The sequence below is a fragment of the Oxyura jamaicensis genome, chromosome 4, assembly GCF_011077185.1.
Source record: "Oxyura jamaicensis isolate SHBP4307 breed ruddy duck chromosome 4, BPBGC_Ojam_1.0, whole genome shotgun sequence".
Lineage (NCBI taxonomy): Eukaryota > Metazoa > Chordata > Aves > Anseriformes > Anatidae > Oxyura > Oxyura jamaicensis.
This window is the reverse complement of record NC_048896.1, coordinates 27,775,955-27,800,011: the sequence shown is the minus strand read 5'-3', so window position 1 is coordinate 27,800,011 and position 24,057 is coordinate 27,775,955. Positions and strand designations below refer to the sequence as shown.

At 40.8% G+C, this 24,057-nt stretch overlaps 1 protein-coding gene across 11 annotated transcripts in view; it reads right to left on the bottom strand.

The window, feature by feature from the left end:
• Window positions 1-24,057, bottom strand: part of PDLIM5 (PDZ and LIM domain 5) — a 129,003-nt gene that overhangs the window by 78,743 nt on the left and 26,203 nt on the right. For all 11 annotated transcript variants that reach the window (XM_035324174.1, XM_035324169.1, XM_035324168.1 and 8 more), the window contains exon 3: window positions 10,412-10,563. In XM_035324174.1, coding sequence (XP_035180065.1) covers window positions 10,412-10,563 — 152 coding nt within the window. The remainder of the gene's footprint in view (window positions 1-10,411; window positions 10,564-24,057) is intronic.

Here is a 24,057-nt window from a genome sequence, read left to right as displayed (position 1 = left end):
AGGCCCTTTAGTTATGACTCGATCCCTTGCAGACAGAGAACCCGCCACTTTCTCCCTTTCTTTTCAACAAAGGATTCTCAGATTATGCAAGACTTGCAAAATTTCGCACCCACCTGCTCATAAACCTCTGTGGATCATAAAATCTGAGCTATCCCCCCAAGGGTTTTGCAACCGGCTAAAGCTTATTCCATTAAGGACTCAGAATATGAGGACAGGTATCCTGAATTGTGTTTATGGGCTCTCAGTTTGTGAGAATTCATGACGACCTCCTTATTTTCCTGTCAATGAGGGTGGGATTTTGAAATCTCCTCCTAATCTGATTGTACTGTGGTTCAGCCCACCGCGGTACGTAGATAAAAAACATAGAGCACAAAGGTAAATTTGTTTCAATTGCTACCATCTAAAGGTGACCTCTTCATTTCCCTGGGGGCAAACAAACCAGAAGAAGAAGGAGAAGAAAAAAAAAAAAGAAGAAAAAAAAAAAGACACGAAAGACATTGCATACTTCCTCTTCATTCTTCACTGAAATAAATATTTAATTTCAGGGCTATTTCTTTACTTCTTTACTTCAGTTTCTTGACTTTTGACCTTTTTTTTTTTTTTTTTTTTAACTGTTCTGTATAACCAGGCTTTTCCTGCATTTTGTATTAATGATATGGTAGGGGGGAAATATATATTTATTTTTTGCTATAATTTTGGTTACATACGTATATTATACAGAAAAAAAAAGTCTTTAAACTTAAAGTTGAAGGAAACATTTTGATGCTCAGTAAATAATGATTTGCCCATGGTAACTGGCATTCTCCACTATGTATTTACTATGTATTTAAGCTCCTGTGTTACTGAAACGCCATTACAAATGCTTATTCGTTGCAGCCCTCCAGACCCCTGACAAGGCTCTAAGGTACTACGATCATTTAGCTAGCCCTCACTCCCACTAATTTTTCTGGCAGATGTGTATGGACTCCACCCCCCCAAACAAACAAACAAACAAACAGAAACCAGTGAACTCCATTTTTACACTGCAATCTTCCATCTTCATCCCAGCAACTTTCCTTTGATCTTCAAGGCAACTCTTTAGTTTGTTAGGTTCATTTAGCTGCAGAATGTTTTGTGGTTCATCTAATTGCTGGTTGACGTGCAGCAAAATGCTGCGCACAACAAAAGGTTTTGAATTCCAGCTGGAAGCAAAAGATGAACCCTTCCATTTACTTAGTTTGTGGGCAGACTTTCCAAAGGCATGGCTTAGCCAGCTAAACCTGTTCAGCTGCTGAACAAGGAGCAAACACTTTCTACCTGGGCTCCAATAAACAAGAAGTGCAAACATTTATGCACCAAGACACCTCTGCATGCAAAGAAGAAACCAGCATCTCCATTAGCTTTGAATTCTTCCCACAGTCTTCTGCCCAACACTGCTTAATTTCAAAACCAGATGAAAACATAGGGCCTTAGGGTGACTGAGTTGCTTGCGCTGCAACATACCGCATAAAAGGCCATACACAAAACCCTTTCAGCTTCAGAAAAGCTCCTGTTAAGATGTAAACATATGAGCCTTCAAGACTTCAGGTCAGCTATCACCCTGCACCTCAGCCACACAGCAATAGTCACAGCCTCAGATGCCGTGAGGGCAACAGTCCTTGCTTTGAGAGGAGAAGGAAGTCTTCAGCAAAACATGGCCAGCTGAGCTGAGGGAGGTGTGAAAACCACCAGGCTCCAGACCAGCAGTGCCTCACGTCCGAGCCTTGACATTGGTGTTTACAAAGCTGACAAGAAGTTTAGGAGCCTGCACAGAGTTCAAAGAAACAGGCTCAGAAACATATTCTGCAAATTTGTAAGTTAAAAGTGGCTTTCTAACCAGCACCTGGTGGCTCTACCTTGCACAGCAGTGTTTCTCCTGCAAGTCAAGCTACCCCCAGACCCAAAGGCAACGCCAACCAAAGCAGTTGGTGATTTTCATGCCAGGAGGCATTCACCCTTGGACCACCTCTTCCTCATAACAAATATCTCCACCAGTGCAGAAGGCCAGGCAAGTCCCCAGGCATTTCTCCTCAGCCCCATTGAGTAGCCCAGTGTCACAGAACAGACCTAAAGGTCTGGTGGCGGACTAACCCTCCCTTACAGCCCAGTTGGCACAGCTCTCCTCCCCTTCCCCAAAAGCTTTCACAGAATTACAGAATGGCTGAGGTTGGAAGGGACCTCTGGAGATCATTTATTCCAAACCCCTGCCAAGCAGGATCAGCTAGAGCACACTGCACAGGATGTCATCCAGGTGAGTTTTGAGTATCTCCAGAGAAAGAGACTCCACAGCCTCTCCGGGCAACCTGTTCCAGTGCTCTGTCACCCTCACAGTAAAGAAGTGTCCTCTGAAGTTTACATGGAACTTCCTGTGCTTCAGTTTGTGCCCACTGTCTCTGGTCCTGTCACCAGGCACCACTGAAAAGAGCCTCGCTCCATCCTCTTTGATACCGTCCCTTCAGATATTTATGCACATTGATAAGATCCCCTCTCAGTCTTCTCTTCTCCAAGCTATACAGGCCCAGCTCTCTTAGCCTCTCCTCGTATGACAAGTGCTCCGGTCCACCACCTCAGTAACCCTCCACTGGGTTCTCTCCAAGACACCCACGTCCCTCTCGTACTGGGCAGCCCAGAACTGGACATGGTACTCCAGGTGAGGCCTCACCAGGGCTGAGGAGATGGACAGGATTACCTCTCTCAACCTGCTGGCAACACTCTTCCTAATGCAGCTCAGCATACACAGGGGCCCACTGCTGGCTCACAGACAGAGTCGTGGAGTGTTTTCAGGTTTCTGAAATCAGATGAGCTCTGTGCTGCTGGAATAGAGAATTTGGAAGCCAGGAGATGGACTACAGAACAGTCACCAGACAGTTTTACTCAATATGCTCAGAGGGATGTTTTATTTTGCTTTGGCTTATTGCTTTTCTTGCCTGGTCATGCAGGCGCTCTCCTGCAGCCATAAGTGATATGCTTTTGTTTTTAATGCAGGCTCTTCTATTACCAAGTTTTCCTATTTCTAAATACCTGGCTTTGTAACCTGAACGCTTCTTTGCATGGAAAGGTGCTTCCAATTCCATCAAAACAATAAGATGAAACAAAACCAAAAAGACTCAGGAATTTTAATACGCTGATCAAGACAGATCCCTACCTGCATCGTTAAGCCAGTTAATTCATTCCACAAACCTCAACTGTTCTGAGCTTACAGACTACCAAAAGCTTATATAACTGCTCTTATTTTCTTCTTTTAAATAAGAAATACTTCAGCCGAGAGCTTGACATCTTTCTGTTGACAGCTCCAGATGTGGATGACAGCCCACTCACGCCCTTCTCTGTTATCCTATCTGGCTTCCTCCCACCCCAGTCCTCTCATACTTTTCCAATCTGCTCTACTCCACCTCTTTCCCTCTCTGGATGCCCTACACTTCTCCCCCTGACTTTCCAAACCCATCTCATGCCCCTCTTTACAGACACACCAACACCTTTTTTCTTGGCACAGGCTGCTGCATGCCCACCCTCACAGCCACGCATGCCTCAGGCTTTGCAAGCCCACTGTCCTCAATCCGGTCTAGAAGAGCCACAGTTTTTCAGTAGCAAAGCTTTACCAGACACATCTATACCGATTTCCCAAGATGTACAGCCTGGGCTGGATTTTCAGACTTTCTTTAAAACACCAAGTCTTTAAGACTTCAAGTTCCTCATCACATTTAGTAAATGGCATTTACTTTCTAGTAAAACTTCCAGAAAAGTTTCTGGTCAATAACAAATTTCAACAGGAGCGCTTAAAGTTTCACAACATTTTAAGCAGCTCTGCTGAGCAAGCTACCTGAACAACTGTTGTCTCCACGCCTAGAGACGTATAATAAGAAAAGAAGAACAGCAAACCTCTGTCTGGGAACCACTATTTTTCGGCCAGTTTATTTTCAGGCATAATTATTCAAAACTAATATTACCGATTGAGGCCAACAATCTAGGATTGAGGAATAAGTTGCCAAAGTTTTTGACTTGCAGCTAAACAACAAATGTTTAGTTATTTACATATTCATACCCATATGACATCTATCAACTTTTGTATTTTTTTTCCCATGTCTCAGCTCATTTTCAGAAGGGATAACAGTGCTTATTTCCTTAATTAGCCAACACTCAGTTTAGACATCCTTGAAAGAGGACTAATGCAAGAACTATTACAGAAAGAATTCCAGCAAAAATATATTGTCAAATTTAGAAGAAGAAAAAAAGACTCACGTTGTGAGTGCATATATTCAACTAGCACAGGAAAAACAATCTTATTTTATATGCTAAAAAAGCAAATAACTGAAGAAAAAAACTAAAACAAAAATGCCTATGTAAGGGAAACAATGATGACTAGTAAACCAAAGTGGGAGAAAAATAAGACTTCCTAATGCATTCTTATCATAGCTTTCTTATAAGTTTATCCTTATATGGTTTATGGAAACAAAATATCCACCCCAAGCAACCCATGACTCATAAACCTTAAGTACAAGTCTTAACCATCACCTAAAAGTGAAACTTGTGTTGTAAGTAGTTTGAAATCCTTCCTATACTTCTATTCTTCTAGTGATTCCTTTTTAATTCATTTCATTGTTTAACTATAATTTTATTTTTATTTTAAGAACCTCTCCTGACATTTTATTTAGTGGTTATACTGTTTTCTCACCTTTCCATGGAGAGTATTTAAACTTTTAACCTTTAGGACTTCTGATTTCTGTAACAATAGCAAATCCTGGCTCTTGGGATCAGTGGTACCATTTCCTGCACTGCTGATTTTTATTTTTGTGAGACAAAACAGTTTACATCCAAGCAACATTAGGGGAATATTTTGACACCTAAGGAGCAAAGCACTGAAAAGGTTCTTAAAACTTGGTCTGTATCAAATTGTTTCAGTTCCCTATTTTCAAAATGGAAATGAGACTATCCATTTTGTCCATATAATTTGTCAGAATACAAATTACTCAGAGCAAAAAGCTCTTCTTCCTGTGCATTTCCCTAGCATATCAGGGCTCTTGACAAAATAAATGGTAATATCATTTCATTTTTTTTTTATTATTAAAAGCAAGACTGGGAACAATAAAAATAGTGAGTAAAAATATACGGAGCTAGTCTTACTGCAGACAACCCTTTCTGAAATGAGTAAGTTGAAAAACAAACTTACAAAACAGGAATCAAGTTATCCATAACAGTTTTTCCTTATTACCCCACCGTAAACCATAAGAATTTCAGATGTTCTTAAGCTGGAAGTCTAGACTTTGTATTTCCTGAAAGAAAAACTGAAAAGATGAGGGAGAATATTTCATGCTCAGGAGAAGGTAAAATAAATGTCACTGCTTTTAATACATGGGCTTAGCAATTTGTAGAACCCAGCCTTAAGGCTCATCTGAACTTTGGCTCTGAATTTGTCCTACCAACATGGACATCAAGATTGCCCAACAGGCTCTAGCCTCACACGAGACTCTTGGACAAAACCAAGACAAAAACACATAGGCATTGATTGCATTGCAACACCCACGTTCATTTGCGATCCGTCAAGTCAACTGTTGCAGAGATGGAAGCAGCATTAGAGTAACTGTTCACAGCTGAGATACAGCACCCAAAAAAGACTTCTGAAGCACTGCAATATAGTGAGAGAGCGTTAAATAACCTCAAGGACCCTCCCTCCTTTCACTTCTCAAGCCAAATGATCCCAGTGCCTTATGTCCTAAAGGGCTAAGTTCTTACGGAGAGATGAAAGAAATTTCTTAAATAGCACTACCATTTTCTCACTATAGAGATCTGTTTTATGAATTAGAGAAGTTCCATATTATAAAAACAAAACAAACAAACAAAAACCCACACCACCACTTTCCAGGCTTTTCTCTACTTTTTTTTTTTTCTCCTTAATCCCTGTGAAGAATCATTAAGGCAGAAGTCTGGAGAAACAGTCCCACAAAACAATATTTTAAATAGGTGATGGCTCTTAGCTGTTCAGTAACTTACAGATTTATTTATGGAAGTCCTTGCTAAATTACTGAAGATGAATATATAACCAAAAAGCAAGCATTTGTTTTCCATCTGTCCTTGTGGGATCGACAAAAGGGTTTCAACAGAAAAATAAAATATTGGGGTGCAAAAAGCAAGATCTGAGAGAGATCCATACCACAAAGAAAAATTCCTTATCTATGAAATGCATTTAAATTTTAAAAGAAGGAAAAAAAAAAAAGCTAAAATCATTATAAAAGGGAAAATAAAATAAGAAAAAACACCCCCTTGTTTTTAAGCCATATCTAGTAAGAAAAATGAACAAATAACATCCCCAAAATATATTTTTAAAATTTTGAACTAAAATGATAACTCTTCCTAGCTAGTACGAAGGTTATGTCCAGAACTAATCAATTTTAAAGAAAACTACCTGAAAATAGTTCCCACCACATGGAAATATTAGGCACCTAGTGCTGTACACAGCTGTCAACTACAATTTTATTTATTTTTATTTAAGCAATCTCCAAGAAAAGTGGGCTTTCAATTATGACAGCTCTAATTCCAGCTCTTTCCAGTGGCAAAGATAGAATATTAAAAAAAAAAAAAAAAAAAACAGCATGAGATATTGCCTTACACATGAAGAAAGGAAGCTTTTATTCTCCCTTCAAATATTATGCTAACATTCATTTACAAGTTACAAAACATCTACATTGGTCTTCCACAAGAGGTACATGAACATCTGCCTCCATAAACATCCTCCTTTCATGCTGTAAACAAATCTTCTGAAGGCATTGTTTTAAATATGCCTGCCAACTACTTCTTGCACCTTAATTTCTTTCTCTTCATTTTATTTTTTTCTCTTTGCATAAGGAACAGGTGAAGTCAAGTGAAAACTTGATCAGCAGTACAAAGTTGTAACAAGTTAAAGTGGTCATAAGGACTTGTTTCTGTTGTTTTTGTCACATATACTCATGAAGTTATATACATAGATACAGATATAAAAGCTGTAAGGCAGGTCATGTACCCAGCAATTTTTCCTCATGTTGCACTTATTTTCGCATCACTCTAAAGTCTGTATGACCGCATTCACTGCCACACGCTCAAGATTACGTGAAACTGTCAAATTATAACCAATCATGGGTAAAGCAGCATCTGTAGATGAGTATACAGTACTTCTTACCATTTATCTTGAATAAAGGTTATTGTTACCACCAGAAATGTACCAAATAGAAACACATTTTGGTTCTTATGACTACCTTCACCAGAGTTCTTTCACGTCTTTCATAAAACAGTACATGGACATGCTCATGCTACAAAAGCCATTAGCTCAAGCCGTAACAACCTTCCAGTTTTCTTGGTCCCCAAAGTAACGCACTGACCAACTGACCATTGTTCTCGTTTAAAACATCAGAGAACTAGGAACACTATCTAGAAATTTGTTCAAGTTTTTAGGACTAACCTCAGCATTCTCACATCATAGCTCAAGCAATCAGTAGCCTATGCAGAAGTATACAAAAGCTCAAGTGTTTAAAAGAAAACAAAATAACTAAAATATGTAAAAAAAAAAAAAAAAAAAGATTTTCTGTTCCTATTTGTAGCACCAACACAATTTAAAAACCAGCACTGCTTCCACATTGACAGTATCTTCTCTTTAATCTTTCATGGGGGCAATAATGGCTCAAAATACTTTATTTGGTTTTGTTTTGTTTTGAGAGAAGAGACAGCAACAGAAGAATACTATTACGGAAATCTCTCAATATTAAAATGTCGTATCTCGCCACCCTGTTTATACCCTCAAGTCATCCTTCCCATGGGCAACCAGCATCTGCAGTTAGTGTGAGCCAACCCAGCTTCCCAAAGCACTCTCTTCCAGCCTAAAAAAAAATAAATAATCCATCAAAGCAAATCTTTCACAGGCAGGGGAGCCAAGAGTGCACTGCCCATGGCTTTGGTTTCATGGGATCCAGGCAGAATTAGAATCAGCTGAACCCATGGGAGCGCAGCACAGCCGCGAGACAGGACATCTGTCCCACCCCCAGATGCTGGGAGCTGAGGCTATTTCTTTGATCTCTGCTAGTCTGAACCCAGCTTAGCCTTCAGCCATCAGGTAGCAGACGCCGGTGAGTCACTTCCTAGGCAGGGTAGAAAGGGTGAGAACAGGAGGGGACTGGGCTAAACTCATGATTAATTCGATTTTCAAACCACAGAGCAGTCATCTCTGCACCCAATCAGACAAGTTACTGCCTGAACGGGACACACCTGCTATTCCTTTCTGATATCTGATATAAACCCTGCCCATCAGTTTACAATGGTGGGAGAAAGTGGGTCAAACACCCACACTGATGGTTACCTGCAGGGGGTGACTCAGGAGGATCCTGGAAAGTGCATTTCCAAATGACCTGCTTGCCTTGTTGAGAACCCGAAAAGCAAATGACACACTCGACAGGATGCATGATTCTTCTGATGAGCTGGTATAATACCTTTGTTTCATCAAGAATCTCTTAATGCCAACTTTACAAGTTTCACTGGAGAAGATGCCCCAGGCATGAGCCACGCCACAAGATACTCCTTTCTTCAGAAGCTGAGCAAAAGGAATCCCTTATTAAGGGCAGCTAAGGACCAAAGTACAGCAGGACAACAGACAAAACAAGAAACAACAAGCAAGGCTGAAACTGTACCCTCTCAGAAAGGAAAGAGCTCAAACAACTACTCAGCTACATGTCATGTAGAGCTGGGAACAACCACCACCACCCTGGAGAACTGGACACTAGTCAGACCTACAGCCATGTCATCTCTTATTTTTGCACTCTGAGAGGGGTGTTCCTTTCAATAAGGGCAGGATAATATGTCAGGAAAGGTAATAACTGGTGAAATTATATTGTTAGGGGACTTAACACTCACTGAAGAACTTTGCACTGCTGAAGGAGGGCACAAGCAGCAGGGTACAACGGCTGTTATTTTCTTTGATAACAATAAAAGATGGTTCTCATTATGTGATGGCTTCAGGGGCCATTTTTTTTGCAAGATGCTCACTCACATCATTAAATAAAAATAGCAGTCTTCTAATAAAAGCCAATATTTAGCCCCGGGAGACTTTTGAGAGTCTAAAGGAATTTCTTGTGCTGCTGCTCTTCCTGCTTCGGTTCCTCTAACCAGAACATGAGCATCAAGCTCCCTTCTTCCAACCTCACCCAAAATATAGTCCCATGGTAACAGCGGTATGCTGAAATTCCAGAAACAGTACATTTCTGAATGGTGAGGTTGGCCCAAGCTCTAACTTCTATAGTAGAAACTGCAATTAGAAAAAGGAGGCTGCAACTTTGAGTAACAGCAGCAGCATTTTGGGAAAAATTTCGCTCCAACACTGAGCTGCAGTATTTTCATCCATGTAACTCAAGAGTTGACTGTTTAAAAAAATCCATCATTCTGTAGCAGGGGGATTCAACTGCAGGTAATATATTGGGAAGTAATGCTTAAATAAAGAGACCTATGAAGAAGCCAACTATTTACTCAGATGACAGAATTCCTGGAACTGGTCAGTGTTGTACCTCACTTTTGTCTTGAAGAAAATTGAACACACTTCCCCTCAACAAAAATCTAATGCACAGTTCAGTTTTGTGGAGCATTGAGTATTATATCTTGCTTCACTTTGACTGCTTTTCATACCTTAAGTTTGCCATTTTGCTACCGTTTACATGCAACATCAACTCATTAACCAAAAATAAGGTCAGATCTTCTATTAATAGTTTTAATGCCTCCTATAATTTCTCTAGTAGTAGGTCCTAAACTAATTGTTTAAAAGAGCATTTCACATCTTGTTTTTTTTTTAGTGCTTGATTGTTTTTAGAGCATTTTTAGTGCTTGATTGTTTAGTGACCAGATAGTCATCCTATGCAAGACTGCAATCTCACCACAGATGGTTCAAGGATTTTTTTATTGGAATATACTCAACCAAAAATATTGCAGGCCTCTTTGAGAAGAGAGGGAAAAAAAAAAAAAAAAAAAAAAAAAAGCCATTAGCTGTTGTTGCAAATGCAGGAAGTTCAGAAAGGAAGCTGATATGCCCCCAGTCAACTGGAGGAAGAGAGGGGAAAAAGCCTGGTGAGACCTGTTTTTAATTAAAAACTGTTAATGAAACTGAAGTTCAAAATGAAGTGGAAATAGACTTCATACAATATAGAGGAGGTGACAGAAGGTTGGAAAAGGTCTTTGTCTATTAATGTAATTAACAACTAATAAGTTTTCTAAAATGCTATAAATCAAGACACATTTCAGGCTACAGCAGTGTATCTTTCAATCATGGCCATTTAACTCTATGAACTTTGCCAAACCACTTACATGTTTTTATCCTCCCAACAACTGTTACGATGATGATTAATTCTACTTCCAAAAAAAAAAAAAAAAAAGAGAAAAGCTACCTTACCTTTGCAGAGTCATGTTCAGATTGCCCGTACATGCCTTGATCTTGTTTTGTGCTTCTAGATGAGTCATCCCGTCAGTACTTATCCCATCAATGGTGAGAACCACGTCGCCAATCCCCACGTGTGCTCGGGCTGCCTTTCCACCGTCACTAAGCTGAAATACCACAAAAACGGCAAATGAGAAACTTGAATGACTGATGTTTATATTCTTTGAATACAGGACCTCAAAAGATTATTTATACACTGTGGTGCTCATAGAAACGGAAATGTAAAATAAAAAGTTAACATTTCTCCTTCGTATGTTCCTGGGGAAGTTGCAGTATATCTACAACCTTTCTTTCTGGTAAAGCAATATTTGTAAGTTCTTATTTCATGTGAATGACAGGAAAACCATTGCACAGCATTATCCATTTTTCAAAACCAAACTCCACTTCTACTTCACTGGCTGACAGCTGTGCACATTCACTAAGAGATACAAGCAGGGATAGGCACACAAAATTTTGTGGATGCTACATTTCAGGTTCTTATCTCTTCACATCAGAAATTTCTCAGAGGAGGAGAGAGGACGACTAAACCATTTTTTTTTCATACTACATCTTCAATGTAAGGCATCTATTCAAAGTTTATGTATTTATCAATGGCTCATGTGTATGGAAGGCGTCATTAGTAGTGAAACTGACTTTTCCCCAGCTGCAAATACTAGAAAGTCAAAAGTTCAACACTGCAGACAGGCCAGTTAGCGGATTTTGTTTTGCCTTGTTCTTGGTAGGTTTATAGTCCCAGCCACCCACTGTATATTCAGAACAGAATAAGAAAGGCCTCTTGAAAAGTTTGCATCTTTGATCAAGGTCACTGCTGAAGTTCAACTTAACTGCCTTTGGTCCACTTGAATGAAGCACTTTAACAACAGAAACCCTTGCAAAGTTCGCATTATTGACCCTGACTGAACAATAAATTAATCTTTTCATTTGAATTCAACTAGCTTAATTATCAAGAATAGAAATAAAAATAAGGCAACACATAGGAAGATTTATGCACTGACATACCCATGGTCCTCAATTTGTTGATCACTTTATATATGACTACAGAGAACAGTCCTGTGTGGTGCAAATTCCTGCTTTGTTTCCAGTTGCATTTCCTCTCCTACAGCCGAGAAGCTGTAATTGCTTCTTCAGGGAACTGAGTGCACCCTCAGTAAGTCTGCAGACAACACTGAGATGGGGGGAAGTGTTGATCTGCCAGAGGGTAAGAAGGCCCTGCAGAGGGACCTGGACAGGTTGGATGGATGGGCAGAGGCCAATGGGATGAGGTTCAACATGGCTAAGTGCTGGGGCCTGCACTTTGGCATCAACAACCTCATGTAGAGCTACAGGCTTGGGGCAGAGTGGCTGGAAAGCTGTGCACAGGAAAAGGACCCGGGAGTATTGGTCGATGCTTGCCTGAACACGAGCCGGCAGCGTGCCCAGGTGGCCAAGAAGGCCAATGGCGTCCTGGCTTGTGTCAGGAATAGTGTAGCGAGCAGGACCCAGCAGGGCCAGGGAGGTGATCGTCCCCGTGTACTCTGCTCTGGTGAGGCCGCACCTCAAGTACTGTGTTCAGCTTTGGGCCCCGCACTACAAGAAAGTCATTGAAGCCCTGGAGAGTGTCCAGAGAAGGGCTACGAAACTGGTGAAGGGCCTGGAGCACAAGTCCTGTGAGGAGCGGCTTTGGGGGCTGGGGTTATTGTGTCTGAAGAAGAGGAGGCTCAGAGGAGACCTCATTGCTAGGCCTACCTGACAGGAAGGTGTGGGATGCTGGGGATCAGCCTCTTCTCACAGATAACTAGCGATAGGACTAGAGGGAATGGCCTCACATTGCACCAGGGGAGGTTTAGGTTGGAAAGCAGAAGAAATTTTTTCTCAGAAAAAGTAGTCAGGCACTGGAATGGGTTTCCCAGCAAGGTGGTGGAGTCACCGTCCCTGGGGGTGTTTAAGGAAAGGTTGGACGTGGCAGTTAGGGACATGGTTTAGTGGGTGACATTGGTAGTAGGGTGATGGTTGGACCAGATGATCTTGGAGGTCTTTTCCAGCCTTAATAACTCTATGATTCTATGCTTGGAAGTTACACATGCAAAACCTCACAACTCTTTTTTTTTTTTTTTTTTTGCATGCAAGTGTGAGTCTTTCTCTTGAAAAAAAATGCTATGTTTTTAGAGAGGTGCTTAAGCGACAAAATTACTTCATCTTTATTTCCAAAAGTGGAGTTCTCCTTGGGCAACAATCACATACTAACAAGTGACTTCTCCAGGGGAGGCAGAAGTAAGCCTTTCATCCACATTGTCTACAGCCTCTCTTTCAGTGCATCCAGTAGCCACCAAGAAGTTATCCCTTTCAACAATGACCAGCCACAAACTACAGTCATCAGCCTCCACAACACTTTTGTAACAACTGAAGTATGGCTAAATTTTGAAAACAGTCTTTGGCAAAGGTTTAGAAACACATAGAATACAAGGGACTTTTTGTATTTGTATATGAACAGTGATATGAGAAGGATGTCACTTGTTAATAAACTTGTGGAAAGTACACCATCAGCCTACCAGATGTGGTTAAGTCTTTCTTAAAAACTCAGGGACAATACAAGACAGCTGTGGTATGTATCTGACAGCATCTGAAGACAAACACTTTTGCCTAATGCTGCAAGACAAGTGCAAATAGAGCACTCCGAAAAACTTATATAATTTGACAACATTGTTTTTAAAGCAGATTTCACACTCAGTGGGTCATGGCTGGCATTTTCCCACATCAATCACTATTAAACAGACATTCATAGTAGCAATCATCAGCAACTCAAAACAACGACCAAAAATTCAAACAAACCCTGAAAAATCCTTCTATCTGGTGTTAATTGTATTTTATCAAATACATTTATCTTAGTGAAAGGGGAAGCAGGAAAGGTAGAAGACTTGCCATCTCGTCAGATTCAAAATAGCAGTTAGTCCCTCAGCATGGTAGGTGAACACAAATATTTCACCCAGAGTTGAAATTGAGTGGTGCTAACAACTGGAAGGCAGCAGAGCAAACTCCATACAAGGAAGGCAGACAGAAAAAGAGGATGCACTGATTTCAGAAAACTTCTGGGCTTGCTAAATTCATCAGAATTGCAATTTCTGTGGTGGATCATTTTCCAAGAGAGTTCAAGAACAAAGCCAAAACTCCTCAAAAAAAATGGTGTTCAGACCCAACTTTTGAGGTAAGAGAGCCAATTACTATAAAACCCAGGTCAGGAAACCCCATGAGCACACAGAACACTATGACCAACATAACTATTTATAGGGAAGATCCTCAAACCTTGGCGGGGGGAAAAAGGCCATAAACAGTTCTCTAAACTGCTACTGACATTTGACAGCAACGTCTGGAAAAGGGAATGGAACGTAAGGGTGTTAAAAGCTAAAGGTCAAAAGGATCACCATGCCTTGTAGTTGGACTGCTGAAGTGAATAAAATCCAGCTTTCTCAGAATATAGGCAAACGAGCACAGTCCACATATGATGTAATTAGTGATGAGAAAGCAACCTATAAGCATTCGAGCAGCAAGACTCCAAAAGCAGGCTTCTAAATCAGAATCTTGGGGGGGGGGGGGGGGAAGAGACACCTTCCATACAAGTGTAAAATAAAACAAATAAATAAAACTCACTTTTTAGTGGCCAACAGACAAGAAACCAGATGATGTGCCTTTCAAGAGGTCACTCTTAAATAGTTGCCTTCTGGCAATGAAACTCTGCATGCACACATGGTAGAAAGCTGTAAAATTTTCAGCAAAACCCCAAGCTGAAATTGCATTAAAAATAGGGCTGGGAAGCATGTCCTGAAGATGGGAGAAGAAAAAAAAAAAGTACAAAAAATAAGAGCCAACACCCCAGGAAGCAGGGGGAGCTTCAGGCTGTGTCTGTGAGAGACCTGCCATGCAAGCAGGGGACTGAATGTGCCTTATAGATAGCAAGGGTCACAGACACGGCTGAATTAACAAATTACTGGACTGTTATTTGAAGAACAGTGTATGCACAGAGATGCCAGAGCAGTAATCTCCTTATCTTTATATAGCGGATAAAACTTCCAAGTAACACCTACAGATTTTTGGATAAGAGATCTGACTAACGAAGAGAGGTGAGGTTGGTACTTCTAGGAAATCTCATCGCCAGCACGCGTCTTCCCTGGCAGTGCCGGCCAGCATCCTGCTTCATGAAGCAGCTCTAACAAGCTAGTGGTACAGCTACAGGGCACGGTTTTATTTTTTTTACTGGAAAGAGCAATACAATCAGAGCAACAGATACATAAAAATAATTTTAAATAAGCACACACTGAACACAGCAGTAGGAATTTGAAATATTTAAGATCGCTTTCCCCACTGCAGATCTATTTCTATACCCAGGAGCCTTGGTTTTGATATTTCTTAGGTCCTCTAACTGCATGTTCTCATTACAAACAAGTTAATAAATATACTGGGGATTGTATGTACAACTGTTTACATATTTGCCCCAAAAATGAAAGAAAGGATCCCCATATTCCTTATCACAGTAGCAACTAACTCCATTGATTTCACTGTTTTTCCACCCACATCCTGAAAAATCCAACTGATAGAGAAGCTTAAAAAAAAAAAAAAAAGTTGGTGCCATTGTTAAAAATTATAAAACAGGCTACCTGTGAGCCAAACTAATTTCTAAGCAGCAGAAATATTCTTTAAATCCTTGATGTATCTGTTTTAATTCTGTACTTTCAGTATGAGGAAAGTTTTTTAAAATCAAGAATGAATTACAGCTACAATTTTTTTTTTATGTTGCACAGCAGACTCCTAAAACCACTAAAACTGGCAAACCAAAAACATTTCCTCCTACTTAGTTGCGTGTCTATATTTTCTGGGAAGCTCATTTTGAGACAGAGAGGGAGGCAAGCAGGAGAGACATTTCGTGATCAGGCACCTGCTGAGACCAATCACTCCCACAGTCCCCAGCAGCAAACCTCTTCTCATCCCTCAGCAGCCATCAGCTTCACGGCTGAAAGCCAAGATCCAGTCTGTGCCATCCAGAGACACTCAGGACGCTTTCTAATAAACACTTATAAAATCACCCATCTAATAATAGACTTGAGTTTTATTTGAACCCAATTTTTTCACTACTGTTTTTTTTTCAACATCAGAATTACAAAACCGCAAATATTGCTCGAAAATATGTTCCAAATGTAGATAAAACAAAAGTAAACTAGTTCTTGTTCCAGGATGAACTTCAAAGGCAACAGTACAAAACAATCTCAGCACAGTTCTAGCCCCCAGATTTTTAAAAGCAAATGGACCAAAACATACCACAATATGACCACTTTGTTGAGCTAAATTTGAGCTAGCCTATCATTTCACTTTGCAATAAGCAACATAAAGAAATAAAAAAAAAATACTTTCCATTTTCACAAGGTATTTTAACAGATTCTTTCTAGGGAAATTGTGTGTGCGCACATACAGGCACACCTATCTCTGAATCAATGCAATTTGTAGCTTAACTCATTTCTAATTAGCATATAACCATCTCTTTTTCCTCACATGACTAAGAAGAAAACTTGACAAGCATCTCTTCTCTGGACCATATCATTACTTAGCTTTTATGCAGTACTAAATTAGACACTCGGATTGCAGTTACTCATAAGACAAAAGTCTACTTGAACAGAGATGGAAGCTTTTATCTTTCCCACGCCGCCTGCCTTGAATCAACTGTAGCTCACGTGGTGGTGCATCACAACCACTTTTCCAAAGAAACTGTTTTGTAGTCCAACAGCAAATAATGCTCCCCTGTGACACAAACATCCTTCAATGTCATCTCTAACTTCCCCTCTCACAGAATGGCATTCATTGCACCTCATTTAAAACTCACTGGGCTCTCTGAAATCCCTCCAGCTTGATTTTTACCTCTCAAGCATTTCTGGCGTGTGGTTGCCTATAGCAATTCAGTTGAAAAAAAAAAAAAAAGCGTAATCAGAACAGAAGTCAACCAGACAATGGCCTTTAATCACTACCACTCTTGCTTCCCTTTCAGCCTGCATTCTTCCTACATTAAAGAATTAAAAGAAAAAAAAAAAAGTACAGCCACATACGGAAATAATGTTACAGGAGAGCTTTGCAGAACCACAAACTAAGCAAACAGGCAACCTCTCTTTATCAAATATTTTGCTTTTGCATGCAGATGTTCCAACCGCAGAGGCTTTATCTCCCTGCTATGATACACTCGATACTACCACTTACACTCGTGACCTGTTACTCCATTGTTTACTCCTAACCTTGCTCAACCTGAGCAAAGTACCACCTTGCTGTGGTATTTAACAGCATGCTCTCAAATGCACGTAGAGCTCCAAGTACACCAGGAAGCACCCCTTTGGTGGTTCACTGCAAGCTCAAGGAAGAAACCCTTGCTGTAATTTTGGAGCACACAAGCCTGCCCCAAAACATGAGGGCATGTGCCCTGCACAAAGCAACCCACAGACACCACAGCACATTGCCCTGGGGTCTAACACCCCAATCCTGGAGCGCAAATAGGGTAGTGTTGTACTCCAGCCAGCCCTACCTCCTGGGGCAGCTCGCCCAAGCTGCTTCCCTTGCTCGTTCCCTGCAAGTCAGAAAGCAAAAACCCCACTTACACTCTGGACTCCTGACAGGTTTGGTACGCTTGGGATCTAGCTTACCACTTCTGCATGATAAAGAGTACTGAAAGAGTCAGGGGAGCACCTGCTTTTTGTGGCGAATGAGCTTCCTCTGCTCTCGCTGGAAACTGAGAGCTGTATCATATTCCTCACAGCCCTTACTACGGCAGTATTATTCACATAGCCAACAGATTAGCCAGCCAGCCTTAATACTTGCTTCCAAATCAAGAACGTACATGCCAATTTTAAAGTCCAGATCAAATTTATACAGCTGAGGTGTAAGAGCTGTAATACAAGGTTTGCAGTGGAAACCGCTGACACGACCGGCTACAAAATGGGTTATGAGGCAATCCTGTAAATAGGCTGAAGGTTTCCCCCAAACCAATCAGGTATCAGAATTAGCTTAGGTCAAAAAAAGAAAATTGATTACCAGAGTATTTTGCTATGTCCCACTGCCAGGAAGCCCTGCCCTTGCCTCTCCCCAGAAGACTGCCCCACGCTCCCCATCATCCGCCTGCCTTCTTCTCCCTGTAACTCTGAAGGTGCTCCCAGACTGATGGATAAACCTGCAGTCCAGGGTGAACAGAGCACACCAACCATCACTGAGGACAACATGTAGCATAAAAGCATAAAGCAAAGCATCAACCATGCTTCTCAGCCCGGTTCTGTACCCCACCATCAGCTACCATCCCAGGGAGAGGACTACCTATGCCTCCAGCCTGTCCTCCCAGGTCCTCCTGCTTTGCTTCATCCCTTTTTTTCCACTCACAGCAGCTCCCTTGCTGCAGCACAGCAGCAGACGGCTTGGCTGAAGTTTCCCCAAGACAGCTCTTCAACTTATTGCAGCCCACAGAGAAAGGCTGGAGGGAGCCCACAGGCATTCAAGCCTTTTGCTAGTGAGGAACCCACAAAACCACATCTCGCTTTTCATTCTCAGTTCTGCCATTTATCCTCGGCAGTAGCCCTGACAACAACATATATTTTAACGAGATTGTGCCATGTATCCCTATCATCCCACATTCAGGAGCTGTGTCAAACAAAAGCTAACACAAAGCTGGAGTTTTCTTTCTAAACAAACATGGCTGAGAATGCCTGTGGGTTCATGTGTTCTGGACATATGGTTTATAGACATAAGACATATGGTTTCAACCCTCTCTTTTTCTTCTTAAACTTTTTTTGTCGCTGTATTTCAACCTTTGATATTTATCAAGTCCTCCACGAAAAAAAAAACACATCAACTGTAAACCGTCACATACATGCACACATCAATCACTTCATCCATCCCTGCACGCACCAAACCTGCCTACAGAGGAGCACAAAGAAGGTGGCTGATGCAAGAAGAGGCACCACGCAGCATCACTTACTCTCGCACAGAATTGGGTTGATGCCAAATAAAATCTAAAACCATTGACTGAGTTTACAGAATAGGGTAACTGCACGATGCATAGGTCTTTTGGATACGATGTCTTCTGTTTTTCATCAGCTGATGCTAAACAGACCCACTTGAATGCCAGGGGGATGAAACAGAAGAACAAGCCCTCAGCTTCCCGTGCTTGCCCCAGAACAGGTTGCTAATAAGCGGGAACAGTTTCCACGTGGCATGCCAAAGGGTTATTAGGTAGTGCCATCCCTCACGTGCCACAGCTTGACTGATCGTGGGTGCCTTGCAGTTCTGCCCTGCCACGAGCAGGTTTCATCTGTGCCCCCCCAGCTGCTGCAGATGTCAGGAAGCGGAGGCAGACGGCTTCACAAAAGGTGTCTTCTTCATCTCTAACTTCTCTATGAAAGGGAAGCAATTAACTAAACAAGCAGCAATAAATTCTGATATAATTTATGCATTTTACACATAGCCTAAACATGTTATTCAGGTACTGAGATATAAGCTAAAATTGTATATACCCGCTGGGATGTAAAGGATTATTAAAATGAGTCAAAACTCTCATCCACTTCACATAAGGAATAAAGAAACTATTCTATGCAAGCGTATCTCTACTGGCACCTAACAAACCTAAGCGTCTGGTCTTGCTTTTCTGAGCCACCTGAAGCTCTACAGAGAATAAAAATTGTCACTGAGATGGGAAACACCTGTGTATCCTGATAGTCAGGGGACCCAAGTAATACTCCGATTTGGGGAAGAAATAAAGTTGTGATGTCAAAAATCCAGCTGTTGAAAGGATGATGACAAAACAGTTTGGACATCATGGCTACAGTCAGATTTAAAAGAAGGTGGGGGGCAATTCCAAAAAAACATACGTTTTCCAAATACTCAGTGAGGGAAAGTGATTTACAGTTAAGTGCCAGAATGTCTGCAGATATTTCGGAGCGTAAATTAGGAGCTTTCAGTAAGCTCAAGGAGCTCAGTTGTGTTCCCATACTGCCGGCATGCCCCAGAGCCCTATTTATTTTAACTGGCTGGCTTCTCTCTGAAGATTATTCTTCTGTTCAGAGAGTTTACAGAACTAATCCAGCTTTCTCCCTGGGAGACTATATGCCAGTGGGTAAAAATTATTGCCTAGTTAATTTATCAGAGAGGCAGAAAGAGGAAATGGAATGAAAACGTAGCTAGAAATGTAATGTAAATTTTGTACGGCTGCTTTAGCTCTTGTGAGCTGTGAGCCTGTAGAGTCTCTCTTCCAGGGTTGTTGGTTTTTTTTTTTTGGATACCCAACACATTAATTCCACAACCAAAGCACACTACTACTTGGGACTGCTGAAGAGACATCACTTTAGGAGCCACCTGGCTTGCATCAAAACAGAAGTTTCAAGTACCTGACATTTTTACAGCACACAATGAGAAGTGCTGCTGACACTGGCATGTCCCTGGCAGGCAGCAGCCAGGGTCTTGGCCATCAAGGGCACACAGCATTACATCCAGAAGCCTGCTATTGCCTCTCTTTTGGAATGAGCAGTTTAGAAAGTTAGAAAATCTTTTTTTTTTTTTCCCCTGAAGTTTCCTGAAATAACCCAAACCAAAGCTTTTCTCTAATTGTGCTTAAGTTGGGTATCAAGTGATACTGAGCTCAGCTTCTTCCAGAAGAACAAATAATAATAATAATCATAAAATCATTTCCATAGCATGAAGGCCATACACATGAAGATCTCTGCAGTGCATATAGTTGTGTACTTCCTCTGTTCCCAAACAGGATTATTTTTATTCATTTACAAATGATAAAATTAGTTCAACTAACTGAACATCCATCTCCCTAATAATCTTATTAGCCCATTGTGCTTCCATAGGGGTTTCAGGGTCCCTCTCAATAGGATATGCCTTTCTTGCATCAAATATAACGTAATTGCCCCATGTTTTCCAGAATACGCTCTTAATAGCAATACAAATATAATAGAATTTTATTCTGTGTTATTTAAATTAAATAGTTCCCTATTTTTATTGCCTTGGAGTCCCTCTTATGGGAAGATGAGTTGAAGGATACAAAGAGGAGTCTCAAACGTGGCAGTGGTGAGAAGGAAATAACTCATGAAGCAATCCCACACATGAAAGCAAAGCGAACAGATGAAGTACATGGGGAAGTGTGAACTGAAGCCTCACCTGACAGAAACTAATACAGCTTCGCCAGTGGCAGGAAAATGCTATTACAAATTGAATGCCTCATGATATACCAACTGCTGTTTCACTTTCTCTTATCCACAAAGAGAACAGACATGAATAAACATGTAAGAAACAACCTACTTGCTTCAAAGACTGGATAATTTAGATAATGATAAACTGTACCACATAAGTAAAGAGAGAAACGGGCAAGTTCAGGCATTATGAGCATTCCTTATGGGCAAAAAAAATCTGTCTAGGGAGCACAGCTCACCTAACCGCTATCCCAAACCAGAATTCTGCTAAACCTCTAGCAGGAGTCCACTTTCAAGCTTAAACCCATAGGCAGCAATGGGTGCCACCACATCAGCTCCATAAAAAGTTAGGACATATTTAGAAGTCATATATAGGGGGGGAAAATAAGTAGATAAATAAATTCTGAGTTAGTGACATAAATCCTGACCAGGAGTGTCACAACAGATGTGAGAAATACAAATGTGACTGAAAGGCCACCAAGGTTTTTGCTAAATAATGAAAAGAAGAGATCACTTCAGAGACTGCAGGAGGATGGTGATGTAATTCAAGCAACAATAAAGGAAGATGTCTTGGCAACCACACGGGAAGAACTTGGGGACAGCCAGGATGAAAGAGGAAAACGTTGTATTAGCTGAGAAAAAACAAGAAAGGGAGCAGCTGGCAGGTTTTGCAACCTGGTCAGAGAATCAAAGTGCAGTCTTGCAAACATCATTAATGAAAAAGCAGCAACTTCTGAACACAGCTTGAAAGAAAGAGATGATGTACTGCCTCAATATCACAGTTTTTTTTGTTTGTTTTTTTGTTTGCTTTTAATGCAACCTTCTCCAGATCAACAACAACAGCCGTACGTTTGTGCCCTCATTTAAAGCAGTGGACAGAGAACTCAGGATTAGTCAAGCACAAACTTCTAGCACAAAGAAATAAAACAGAAATAGGAGACATTAGTAAATCCTAGTGGATATCTTGCCTTTTATATGTCAAGGGAATATTAGAGCAGACATTTACCTTAAGCCAGACACTTACTGGCTAAATACCCAACATATAAAATACCGTAGGAAAAAATCCAATAAAAAAAACTCAGAAAATAAGAAACACATTTTAAAGGAGTTTCACATTGTTTAATAAATTCATTCCAGCTGTTTATAGCTAAGACAAAAATCTTTATCACAAGCTAATAAAGCTCATGAGAACATATAACAACTTCAAATTTAATTTAGCATTTCTGGCTTACATGTATATACAGAACATATAATGTTATATGTTCTGTTCTGTAACAGTTTTAGTTTGCTTGACCTCAAACATGACAATTACATGACTTCAGATTACACAGCTGCAGTTTTTTTTTTTGTTAATGTTGCTTTGTTTTTTAATATACATTTATATATACAGACACTCAAAACACTGACTAGTTAACAATCGATCAGAGGCCAGTGAGGCACTGGCACAGGCTGCCCAGAGAAGCTGTGGATGCCCCGTCCCTGGAGGTGCTCAAGGCCAGGCTGGATGGGGCTTTGGGCAACTTGGTCTCGTGGGAGGTGTCCCTGCCCATGGCAGGGGGGTTGGAACTGGGTGGTCTTTAAGGTCCCTTTCAACCCAAACCATTCTGTGATTCTATGATATATATACAAGCATAAATAAAAATTGTCCACGTATTTTTAACACACAGACGTACACCTAGAAACGAAAAGGCATTCTTCCCTCTCTGCTGATGACCTGAAAGCCATATGAAGTTCATCAGCATTTTCTTCAGGCAGCATGTGACAAAAATACACTTGTCCAGAGAAATTAGGACGAATACTCTGACTGCAAAAACAAAGACCATTATTTTAGGCAAATTCTCCTGAGCATCTGATTGCCAAATGCATTGAAAATTAAGACTGAATATAAACCACTGCAAGGTTTCCTTACTGAAGTTCCAGAGAGGAAAACATTGGTGTATTTGCTGCCACTATGAACCTTGTCTACATCTTTTGCAGCCTTCTGAGATTCACTGCTGTGAGTTGTGCCAAGTTATGCCACAACACGTGTTTTGCTAGTTGGACTTCTGGAGATCCAGAAAGTTACCCACACAGCTAAACAATGAATAAAGTTAGAAGCTAGTTATCAAATAACTCTGAAGGAAACAAACAAACAAACAAACAAAAAACACCACCACCACAAACAATAAAGAAAACTTAGTCCTTCAAATCTACTCCCTGCAATGGTCTATCACTTGCTCTCAGTGTAACACCGTGCAGTGCAAAGTGCCCAGCCACTCAAAACCTAAACTTCCAGAGGAATCCTGTATAATAGAGCCCCACAGTCATGTCAGCTCTCTAGCAGATTTGTATTTATTTGTTTATTTTGATTATATGTCATGATCTCTGGACCCTATACTACAAAAACTCAAGTCAAAACATTTTGAAATTCCATTCTGGAAAATATATATATATATGTGTATATATATATCTACCACAAATAGTCACTGTAAAGTTTACAACAAAGTCACATCTAAGGAGAATAAAAAATAAATAATTTCCAGTCTTTAATTTTGGTGCTGAAAACAAGACTGTTTTAGCATTTTGAAAAAAATCTTATCTTCGAGGCTGATTATAGACAAAGCAGGGCTACAGCTTTGTCAGGTTCAACAATGCACCACCAAACAACGATATCTGCTCATTTCTCCAAAGTGATCAAGACAGATGGTATAGAAGGTCTGCAGGTTTGAACTTTTTTTTTCTTTTGTTAAAATGCTGGTAAGAGTACTAAATATTGATCACTTGCATAACAGCCACTGGGCTCCATATGAGCAAGACTCTGGTGAAAGCTTAAAGTGTGAGAGAACTTACGCTCCGTACACTCTAACAAAAATAAATAAATAAAAAGATACTTCCAAATTAAAATGGTATTTAGAATAAATCTTCAAGCATATTCATTGCTGAAATCTTAATCTCAAAAGATATTCTCCACTGTTTTCCAAGTTCAAGAAATATGATATAACTAAGGGCCTCTCAAGAACTAGTCTCTTCGTCTGCTGGGGAAAAAAATATCCAAGAAACATCTTGGAAAGTGGAGAAGGAGAGCTGCCCTAGCAGAGTTATTCCAGCTTCACGCTCCTGTCTGTCTGGAGGTTTACCAAAGCTGGACCTGTTCCCCAGTTCAGCAAGGGATGCGGCTGCCCGTTGCCTGAAGCGGGGGAAGATGGCCGCTCCCATAGACTGTGGTGAGATGGGGAACGCAAACCGTTTCCAGAATGGCTGAGGTTCCTCCTTTAGGTTACAGGCACATAAATAAGAGGTAGAAATATTTTGGTCCTTCCCTTCTCCCCTTGCCCAACCACCCCTGGCCAGGATACGACACGTTGCTCAAAGGCTGTCACAAAATGGCCGCCAGAAAAATCGGATGGCTTCCTACTGAAGACCCCTGCCGAGGCC